The sequence below is a fragment of the Mercenaria mercenaria genome, chromosome 13 (assembly GCF_021730395.1).
Source record: "Mercenaria mercenaria strain notata chromosome 13, MADL_Memer_1, whole genome shotgun sequence".
In the NCBI taxonomy this organism is placed as follows: domain Eukaryota; kingdom Metazoa; phylum Mollusca; class Bivalvia; order Venerida; family Veneridae; genus Mercenaria; species Mercenaria mercenaria.
The window spans coordinates 60,990,327-61,002,395 of record NC_069373.1 but is presented as its reverse complement, the minus strand read 5'-3'; the positions used below and the strand labels follow the sequence as shown (position 1 = coordinate 61,002,395).

The following is a 12,069-nucleotide window of genomic DNA, read 5'->3' as shown; positions in this document are numbered from 1 at the left end:
ACCCACCACCTTCCCGATCCTGAATTAATTGTGGGCTTATTCGAAATCACAGAAGAAATAATGATCATTTCCCTTTAGGGTGTCAGTTTATTTTCATCCTATGATAGCCTGCAAAATGCAATGCCGCCAACCAAAATCACGAAAACTAATATTTATGTGGAAATCAATTCTGAAATCATTATGTATAATTCTTTTTTTGTGTGCAAAATTTGCTATGATAATGTGCACGTTTTGTTTTGAGCTTGGAGAGGACTGTGAGTTCTGACCAGCAAGGGTGACTTGTCGCATAGGATTTTTGTTTGATCAGTGACTCAATGAAACTTATGGGGTGGTGCCCTATTACATGTTTTATCCGTTTCACTTTGTCTATGTTTTATGTGTACACATCCGATATTTGCACATCAATACGTACATTGCTGTTCGTTGTATGTATTCAGAGAACCTGGAAATAACGTTTAAATCTTTGTTCTTATTTTCATGTATTTTATTAGGTATTTGAGAACTATTTGATGTGAAAGTACATGCTTAAAAGTTCTCGCTCATAATAAGAATGAAAGAAGGCTATTTCAAACGTCCTTAACAAAATGCTGATGACGTAAATCGATCCCACTTGTCTGTTTGTTATGCTCCCCGAAAGAGGGGGGGGGGGGGGGCGAGCATAGAGTCACCTCCTTTTCCGTCCGTCCACCCGTCTGTATGTCCGTCCGTCACACTTCTTGTCCGGAGGATAAGTCAAGAAGTATTTAAGATACCAAGTTGTAGCTTTATACAGGGATAGAGCTAATAGAGGAAGTGCAGTGAAAAGGAGCCATAACTCTTGGTAATCCCATTTTTGAATTATCTCCCTTTTTAAAAACCTTGTCCGGGGCATAACATGAATACTTTTGACTTCATACTTTACATATTCATAGAGATCAGTGCTGAAATATTCAAGTCCAAATATCATGAAATCAAATCAACTTACACGGACTATTTTGCAATTTACACAGACGGTTCAAAAGATGAATCAAAGGTTGGCTGTGCTGCTGTCAGCCTCCTTCATCAATCAAAATTACGTCTGCCAAATAATGCAACAATTTTCAGCCGAGGCCAAAGCTATCGATTTAGCTCTAAATTTTATATAAAAAAATAGTGAAGAAAAATGTATTATCTTTTCCGACTCGCTTCCTGTTTTACAGTAGATTCAGAACCGAAATATGGAAAATCCATTCATTCAAAATATTCTTCTCGGGTTTCATTAACTATCTTTAAAAAAGTCTATCATATTTTGTTGGTATTCATGGAAACGAGGATGCTGATATTGCAGCAAAGAAATCCCTTTTGTTATCACAATCTAATTCGAAATTACCACATACCGATTTTAGGCCCAATATAAACAAATACATAGAGGATATTTGTTTGTTTCGGTGTAAGATCGAAAATTTATTTCATCGAGTGAACATCACATGAATATTTTCACGAGTGGCGAAGCCACGAGTGAAAATATTAACATGTGATGTTCACGAGATGAAATAAATTTCGATCTTTCACCGAAACAAACAAATTTTCTGTTTATTTCATGCTTATTCAGTGGTTTCTTTTATAAAATCGTTTTACTTTTTAAAAATTCCCCCGCAGGGAGCCCCACTGTTTACGACTGTCAGCGCTGTGTTATGCGTCCCAAATAGTTCTACAAATTTGGTCCAGGTTGTGTTTTGTCTAACAGAAGAAAGGAGATTAATTTATTTGTAAGGGATATAAATAATATATTTGGTACTTCAAAAATTTTATTCATGTAACTTCAGATATATTTAAACAAACAATGTGTGAAATTCATACGCGCAGATACGCGCACTTGCGCTTGTCAAAATTCGAGTCCGCCATTTTGTTTTACTTCAGTCAATCGGTAAACAGTTAGAACAAATAACTGGAGAAACAATACGAACAGTGTAACAGTGGGATTTTAAATGGACTTATATGTAAACTCTCGTGTCGTGAGTGTTACAGTTAGTCACTGTCACTTTCTGGAATCATTCTTATTCGTTTGAATGGTCTGGCAGTGGCAACTGGCGAATCGAGCATGTTGGAAACGGACTCTTCAGCAGTTGCATTACTTCGGCCTACGTTAACTGTGGACATTTGTGACAGTGTTTCCGATACAGATGTACTGTGGAAATTGAAAGTCACAGGTCCGTGGAAAGTGCTGCTTGCAAAAAGACTGCGAGAGCGATTGGATCCGAAAGGCCCAGTCCATGGCTCCGGAGGGTTGTCAGACTATTCCCCCCCAAGATGATTCCCCCTCAAGACAATTCCCCCCCAAGACAATTCACTCCCAGACAATTCCCCCCACAATGTTATGTAAGGGTGACAGTTCCCCCTCTCCATATTATAATATGTTTAAAGGGTTGTAAAGTTTATTTAATATGGAAAAATCCTATACTCCAATACTGTATATTTAAAAATAAATAGAAAAACTTATATTTGATGCATTAATTTGGTACCCAAAATAAGGAATTTTTTTATGTGAAGTAGTAGCATTTTGGATAAGTAGCCATGGCTGAGAACTTAATTATTTTTAAAGCAATTTATTTATTTGTTAACGGTACCTATAATGGAACCTCTATGCAAAGATGTATGTAAAAAAAAAAGAAAATATTTACATTTAGTAAGGTAATCTGATCGTCAAAATAGCATATTTTTCTATGTGAAAATGTGGCATTTTTGGGAACGTGGAAATCATAAAAGTGCTTAGAACTTAAATACACTTAAAGCAATTAAGTTAATTTTTGTATTTATCTATAGAGAATTAACCTTTATGCTACGACATATATAAAAAGAAGTAAGAAATATTTACATTTGATAAGGTTGTCTGATCGTCAAAATAATGCTTATTTCTATTTGAAGTTGTACTACATGTACTTTGGATAATAGCTAGCTAGTTTATAGCATTTTCATTAGTGTTTTATATACATAATTATTTTACATTCTTTCTATTTTTATGTAAGTAGTTTATATATTACTATACTAGAATAAAAATTGAATCAAATATCTAATTACATGAGAGATAATCTAACCATAATGTTCTTTCATGTTTTCCGAGTTTCCCGATGTTGGACAATAAAACTATCTTAATCATATTAATTGGGGAAAACTAAAAAGATTACAGTTATGTTAATAAAAGCCAATAATACCACTTTAAACATTAATATGAAAAACTTGATAAAAAACGAAGCTGCAAACATGAATTAAAAAAATGATGAAATATCAATACAATTTTACAAGTTGAAACGTCCTTGGAATTCACCATGAAATTTATTAAGGATGTTACATGTGTTGGTTTGCTTTCATTCCAGAAAGCATGGAGTAATAGTATTTTCTCTGGATAAAAAGTACTATATCCTTACAATACAGGTTTTGATAAATTTCTTACAAGAAGAAGTTGATTGGCATTATCTAATTTTGGTTTATCACAATTTCCATCAAGTGCTTCATCAAAAGTATCACACAAAGTTAGTAATACTGATAATTGTCATTATACATGGACAAATTGTTATATTGTTTATAAATATCATAATCCTAACACATAGAACACAATTAAAATGTAACAACAACAATATCATAATTGATTGATCAATGTCAGCTTTGTTTACTGTTTTACAGCTGGTAATTCAATCAAGAGGTGTGAAAGATTGACTGGTTACCATTTTGATTAAATTTGTTTATTGCAATAATGTTATTACGCGATTCTGGTAATCAGCACCTTTCAATCGAATTGAGAAGTCAAAGGAACAATGATTTGTTTGTATGTATCCCTTAATTATTATACATTTTAAGGTTTTTTTCTGGAATAAAATATTCCAAAAAGGTTTGAGATTTATTTTATACAAGTACTATTTCCTGTTTCATGTGTAAATAATCCTTCTATAAGATGGAAGTATTGATCATATTCTACATATAAATAAAATCAAATAAAGCAGATGCAGTGGTCCTGTGAGTTATAATTGTCCGTAAGTACTGACCTGGCACTCATTAATCTTTGGCAATATTTTCTGGCGTTCTCATACAGGGCCGTCGCCGGCTTCGGATAAGTGGTCCGGCCTTCGGCTTCGGTGTCCCGTGAGTGCTGAAGGCAGGAGAGGGGGGAAGACCACGAGAGAAAGATTTCCCCTTCTACCCTATCCCCCCCACCTCCCCACCTCTCTCTTAGGGGGGTTCGGGGGTTCTCCCCCTAAAAAAAAATTTAAGATTTGGGATGCCAGTAAGTGCGTTTTTCTTGCATCTCGAAAGCAGTTTCTGTTAAGATTTCAGTCAATTTCATGATATTTTTCAAGGATGACTATCCAACATTAGACTAAATTTAGCTAATTCTATAAATGTTGATGTATTGTTTTATAGCTGAGATGTATTTCGGTATTTTTTGGATCAAAAACAATTATCTAAGATAGAAAATCGTATCTTAAAACAATAACCAAATGGTGTCCCGTGAGTGCCGAAGGCAGGAGAGCGGGGAAGAGCACGAGAGGTGGATCCCCACCCCTACCCTGTCTTTTTTGTATGAGGGATTCGGGGGTTCATCCCCGAGAATATTTTAAGATTTGGGATACCAGAAGTTGCGTTTTTCTTGCATCTTGGAAGCACTTTCTGTTAAGATTTTCAGTCCATTTCATGATATTTTTCAAGGACAACTATCCAACATTAGCAGATTGCTATAAATGTTGATGTATTTATTATATTTGATATGTATGCTTGCATTATTTAAGATAAATAATTGTTACTGAAGGTAATAACCAAATAATCTGAAGAAATAAGCTTTTTGTAAGTTTTGTTATAAACATTACATATTTCACGTGGTGTTACTGTTCATGCTGATTTCAATGTTTTATTGTAGATTATAAAAGAAATCTTCTTTTAAATCATATCGGATTAAAGATCCATCAGATAATTGTTTAGTTATGATTAATCCAGTCAAGCAGGGTTGATAAGTTTGAGATGAAAAATGCCGAAGTTGTTTTCACACCTGAGGGCAATCATGACGGATACCGCTCTTGGTGGGTAATTGCATAAACAAGGAAATATTTCGACACTTTTAATCAAAAGATGAAATTTAATGCGAAAAACTGGTCTGGATGATTACAGCCGAAGTCATGCTCGGCCAAAAAAGTGGTCCGGCCATGGCCGGACCGGCTGGACCGTCCACGACGGCCTTGTCATATTTTATGCGATATTTGTGTCCTGAAAATATCTACATTAGTTAAAATAATGGATACAGTTAACCAATGGCACAGTTAACATAAATCTCTTTTTGAGTCTTTTGGCTGAATTTTGTTCTTAAATAAGTGCAAAAAAATCTGCAGGGGATTTTGTCCTACACTCAATATACAGATATTAGAAAGAAGAACCTTGGTAATACACAATGGCCCACTATTCAGAAAAATAATAATAATTCAATGTCTTCGAAAAATGCTAAGCTGCTTCTTAAGATAGCTAAGTTTATTAAAGAAGCAACACAATATAGAGTCAATACACTTAAAAATGATGCCACATAATATACCCTGCCGCTAAGATCTAAAGGAATTAATGTAGAAAATTAATTGTCATGTTTTTTTTATGGAAGAGGTAATTAAGTATTAAGATTTATCACACCGCTAATATGTAAGGAATTAATTGCATAAATTATTTTTACTCAAAAATTGATATTTCAAACAAAATAAGAAGTGAAGTTTAACTTACGTCATATCTTTTATAATACTCATAATGGATACTCCTAACCAACCACTAAATTTCAAATTTCCAAAACGCACTTTTGGAATAAAAAATCCTGAACAGTGCTCATTCAATGTTCAGTGCTTGGCTTCACTATGATGAGGTACGTATTCTCTGATTTCACATGTTTTCATCATGAAAAACTTTTTAAATCATTTCTTAATTTTGTAACATTATGTAAATGGTAAGAAAATACTGGAGTCAATACCCCTAAAATGTACCAGAACAAAAATTTTTCAGGGAGCCTCCCCGTACCCCCATTATGGGAGGAGGTATCTCCCTCCAGTACCTACCCCACCTTTTGCGGCCCCAATATCAAACACCTTCCGACGCCCGTCCTAAGAATATTTTCACAATGTCTAACTACAAAATATAGATAATAGAATAAAGGATATAAATATAATTATCCAATGAACTGTTAGTTACCAGGTCAAAGAATAATAATTTTTTCATGTAGAATAATAAAAAGGTCACCTTAGAACAAAATTAGTAAAAAAAAGATATTTTTACATCAGTATAAAGAAAAAATAATATAAATTAAATAAAGTGACAATTCCCCCCCCAGTTTGGGGGGAATCGTCAGGGGGGGAATTGTCAGAGAGGGAATAGTCTTGGGGGGGAACTGTCTGGAATTCGCTCCGGAGCACTGGCAGCACCACTTCCTTGAGTTTGAAGGTTGGTTTCATTTCTCTGATTCGACAGTATTTTAGAAATATTTCTCGACTGGTCGTTGTTGATTTTACTGTAGTTGTTTATAGAATTCACATTCTTGTGACCAGAAATTTGCATGATTTGGTTGGCAGGGACCCCAGCATCGTTTAGAGTTTGAACCAGATGTTTTCTGGAGCTGAAAAAAAAAATGAATGGAATTTTCATATCATTGACCTATGAAATTATTTGAAGGCATAAATTATTTTGTACAAGTGCATTTTCTTTAGAATAAGTATGCAGCATAAGTTCGTTTTTCTAAGTTGGCTGACATGGGAGGGCTCTCGGGTTATTCTCATTCTGCATTCTAACACGATCCGATTCATTTTACTATTAAACAAAGAAGGCTGGAATCAGTGAATTATCAAACAACAATTCACTGTTCTGACGTCACAATTATTGCGTCAAACGGCGTAGCAGCGCGCTAGAAAGAAACCGATTGAAAACGGGCAAATAATTAATGAATGCCGGCAAAGATGTACTTTAAAGTCCTTGGGGCTAGAATGCGCTTTACTGGTACGCACTTTTTGCTAGGATTGTAAAAGGTAGGATGTGCTCGTTACAATCATTTAAATAAATTGTAACAATAATCTATTCATTAAAGAAAACAGAAAAACGGGGGTGTGGGGGCAGTAGCCCCATAAGAATAAATGGGGAGTGTTTATTTAATGTGCGTACTGGTAAAGTGCAGGTGTCCCGTCCTTGGTAACGTGTTAGAATCAAAATAATACATCTCATTTAGTGATTTGCTCTTGAATAAATCAGTGTTTGTCGTTCAGCTGCGTAGTATTATACAACTCGGGCTCCGCCCTCGTGATATAATTCCTTCGCATCTGAACTCCAAACAGTGATTTATTCAGCGACAAATCACCGATGAGATATATTATTTCTTAAATAAACCACTCGCGTGCAGTGACGTTACCGATCCAGGTGCATAGCACGGTTGTAAAAAGTAGTTTTTTCTTACACTGTTGATACTAGTATGTAGTGTTAGAATCGAAATAACAAGTTCCCAAGTGTGATTTATCGTAGAATAACACGAGTTTTTCGTTCTTATGCGAAACAGTATTTAAAATAATACGGCCTTCTTGATACATTCTTACATGTACGCATAAGAACACAGAAAACACGGGTTATTCTACGATAAACCATGTTTGGGAACTTATTACTAAAATTTTCTTAATTTCACGGCTAATTCAAGTCAGCGATAAAATCTTAATCGTGCCATTTATTAGCTTGCTAGAATGATATCACCTTCTAAGAAATTGCGAATATGACGTCGGCAGTAAGAAAGCGAGGATGAGCAAAGCATCAAACTGACAGTGCATGTCCTTCTATGGTTAATTTTATGACAAGAACGGAAAAAATCTTAATGAAGAAATCGCAGGTGGAATTGTACCGGACATCATAACAAATGTCATTGATTCTGGTTGGAAATAGCCCATGATGAATAGCGAAATACTAAAACGTAACAGAAAAATTACTAAAGTCATTGAAACGGACAAAAAATGATAGATGCACTCCCTCCAGCAAAAAAAAAAAAAAAAAACTAACTAAGAAGATTAAATGTTTGCGATGCAAAACTAATACTGATTGAATTTGGTTGTGAAAAAACAAAGAATTGAAACACTAATTGCATGAAAAATTATTGGAGGCCTGGGCTTACAGTCTGATAAGTACTTGAAGATTCTTGTTATCAAACTACTTTAAATATACTGAATTTATGCAGGTATGACTTTGGTAAGGGTATTTCAAAAGTAGATATTTTACAGTTTTAGGGTGTTTCTTTTTTTCAGAAATGAATTTGAAAAGGAAAGAAAAGATCAATAGATGTCAGATTTGAATTTTTTTGATTGTCGGAAAAAGTTTTAGTATCCATATGACGGCTTATAATTTACGTACTTGACATTCCAGTAAAACTGTCGTTTTAAAGCTCTGAATTGAAAATGTTTGCAGAAAAATGGGGGGAAAAATTTTCAGTTTGGAACTCAGAACAATATCGGCTATAAAATCAGGCTTATAAAACGTTGCTATATCAGGATATTTTCAGCTGTTCATTTATTATATCTAGATAAACCATGGAAAAGCATAAAATAAGAATATAGATGTATAATATGCACACCTGTAAGGCGTTATTCTGGGATTTTCAATTCCTGCTTCAGCCTTCATGTCTCTCATAATGTTGTAAAGTTTATTTATTCCAAGTGGGGTTTTTTTGAACCAGCATCTCTGTGGTTTATCATTTGGTGTAAGGAAGAATGGGCTGTCAGGTTTGCACATTTCGTCCGGTCGTTTCTGGCTGTACAGCTTGTACAGATGTACAGGATCTCTCTGGGCGTCAGCAGTGGCATAGGCTTTGGGTTTTGTACCTCTGAAGTAATGAAATTTACACTGTTATACATCATTAAAAACATTTATCTTTATTACAGTCTCTAACCTTTTGACAGACATTTTACAGAAAAAATGCAAGTCTAAAACTCTAAATCGTAATGGTGATTGTAGCAACATACAACAGTTGTGCATCCAAATAGTCCAGCGGAAGGACGGCTGTTACTAAGTAGCAGTAGGCCTGGGTTCGAATCCCAGTTTGGATAGCTGTTTTGTTGTTTATCGTTATCATTACAAATAATCTACCATTATATTTCAGTAAACGCGTGGACGTTGTTTATAGTATAGGAGACGTTAGTCAAATTGACTTATTCATATAATCTAGTAAAAGAAAGTAGAATTTTTGATGTTTCGCCAGGGAAGGTTATCATGTGGGGAAAAAAGAATATGACATTTGTGACTTTCCACATTGAGTTTATTAAAGGGACTGGCCTCCAGATCATTCTACTAGTCTACTAAAAGATTTTTTAGATATCTGGAAATAAATGCTATATTTCTTAAGAAGGGTTAAAACTTAATTACTGACAAACTATATCATGTTACGGAAACACATTAGAATTTGCTGTTTTTTCTACTTTTTACGATGAAAATCGAAATGCGTTTGTAACGCATTACTCCAGGTAAACTGTCTCAATTATAAAAATCTGTATTTTGAAATCATAACTCACTAATTCCCCAATAGCTTTATTGGTTACGAAGACGGGAAAATGTCTTTATTGCCGTGGTTGTCCGGGGTTCGATTGCCGAGACGGTCATCTTTTTTCTTGAATAGGATTTTTAAATTATTTTAGAAACAAAAACTCATATTCTAATGTTCGTAATATGACCAAAGTTCAATTTGAAAGAAAAAATATTATTTATCCAAATCTGGAGGTCAGTGCCTTTAAACTCGATGAGTAAAATTGATAAAATGCTCTGCAGAGCCTCGCATTTTATTATTTTATTCAACTTGTTTAATAAATTCAATATGAAAAGACACTCCTGTAATATCAGATTTCACATATATTTTTTTTTTATTTCACAGATTTCACATTTTCACAAGGAAAGCTTGTGCAATTTAAAGATATTTTAAGATGGTATCAAAAATACAAAATATTTAAAGCATTTTGTGCATGAAATAAACCGAAAAGAAATATCAGTGGAAGAATGAGATATTTCAATTTGTGACACAAATTTTGAAATTACTAATTTTAGTGCTCATTCAGTGACACTGAAAAAAAACAACACAAAAATTATGGTAGATCTACTGTATATGAATTAAATTACTTTATCACATGTTCGACTTTGCGGGAGTGTAATAAAGCCATTAAATAAAAATGATAATACACTAGTGTAATAACGCTTTGACGTCGACGTCGTTTACAGTATAGGAGACGCTGGACAAATTGACTTATTTGTATAGTAAAAGAAAGTTGAATTTTTGATGTTTCGACATGAATAGCTAACATGTGATGAAAAGAATATTACATTTGTGTCTTTCGACATTTAATTTATTAAACTCGTTGAATAAAATTGATAAAATGCTCGGCAGAGCCTCGCATTTTATCATTTTATTCAACGAGTTTAATAAATTCAATATGAAAAGACACTCATGTAATATCCGCTATTTATCACATGTTCGACGTTGCGGGAGTGTAATAAAGCCATTAAATAAAAATGCAATTGAAACGTACCTAATGTCCCGAGGATTTGAACCAGATCTGGTTTTGGTTTGTCTCTCTTGGTCATATATAAGATACTCCCCACCAGAAGTTTCGTCCATTCTAAGATGAATATCTCCCCAGCAGAGATCACGGCATTCTTTGCCTGTCCGCATTCCAAAATGGTTTGTGCATACAAACCACATGGAGTGTAACAAAGACCTTGGAGTGTAGTCACCTAGTGTCCTGGCTTCATGCATCTGGTCAATGATAGACTCTGTCATGGTTTCTGCAGCTCTCGGCTTATTGCCAAGTCCTGGCCTTTCAGCTGTTGCTGTTTTCTTGAAAGGACAGCTCGTGTTTTGGAAAATTCTCTGTCCTTGAATATGGCAACATTGCTGTCACTTGCTTTTAGATATCTGTCAACAGAGCTTATAAAGCCCCGCAAAGTTGTAGGCTCATATTCCCTGCCATCTTTCTTGGTAACACCCAAGATAAATTCACACAGTAATGAATTAAGCTGATATGGGGGAATGTATTCTGGTTTTCTCATTTCATTTTTTGACATCAGAAAAGAGAAGAATAACTTCATGTCACTCTCTGTCTTCTTTTGGGTATTTTTATTTTCATTTTCTTTAAGAAACTGGTCAGCATCTACTTGTCTAAAGTTCCTGTCTGCAACCTGAAAGTCTCCATATTCCTCCTGGTCAAAGAAATTTGTGAAAATGTCATTCAAGACCTCTGGATCCAGTTCTTCTACAGACATCTTGATTGTATACTAAAGCAGACGTCAGATTTGACAGGTGTTGTTGTTGTTGTTACAAACATGTAAACAAAGGGAAGCTACTACAACCAACCTGTCACCTCATGTATATACATGTACATAGAGAGGTGTCCAATTGGGGGAAGAAAGTAGTCCGGCACAGTGAAAATTATATTTTGATAAATTTCACTGTGGGTTTACCAGGATATAATCTACCATTATATTTCAGTAAACCACTGAAAAGCATGAAATAAATTTTATCTAAATGGAAATCGTCATGGAACAATGCTTCATTCAATAAACTTCATATCAAACCTACTCTAGGGGAATGGCACCAAGGGAACAGATCTGCAGGGAGGAAGTTGTTCCATGGTCAGCTTTTAACGAGAATTTACAAGAATTCTTTCCCTTAATTATTGACTGTGTTAAAGCAATTCCCTTTAAATTGGATTGCCTCCCTTTCCTTAGCTAAAGTCGTGTCATTCATGACCCAAGTCAAAAATTTTTGGTCATGGATTTTGCATCGATCTAAAATTTTGCTTTAGGTAGTACACGGAAATTAAGCTCGCATGTTACTCCATAGAAAGCAACAAAACATGTAGCCAGTTTTTGACAAAAATCATGTTGTTTAATAGATTCATATAGAAATATTACTCTTGTAAAGATATAAAACATTTCTGTAAGAACCATTACGTTAGCTTATGATATTGCGAAATTCGTGTTGTCATGTTACAGAAAATGAAAACATTTAAATAAATTTCTTTTCTTTTGAAACTTTGAAACCCGCTAAACATTTATATCCGAGTTATTTCCATTCTCATCCATCAG

At 34.5% G+C, this 12,069-nt stretch overlaps 1 protein-coding gene across 1 annotated transcript; it reads right to left on the bottom strand.

The window, feature by feature from the left end:
- Positions 1-6,336: 6,336 nt before the first annotated feature.
- Positions 6,337-11,244, bottom strand: LOC123562451 (uncharacterized protein KIAA1958-like). The gene is made up of 4 exons (XM_053520933.1): positions 10,888-11,244; positions 10,512-10,819; positions 8,573-8,821; positions 6,337-6,589 (listed from the first exon to the last, which is right to left on the bottom strand). Exons 1-4 carry the CDS (start codon positions 11,242-11,244, stop codon positions 6,337-6,339), a joined length of 1,167 nt encoding a protein of 388 aa, XP_053376908.1.
- Between the last annotated feature and the right edge of the window lie 825 nt (positions 11,245-12,069).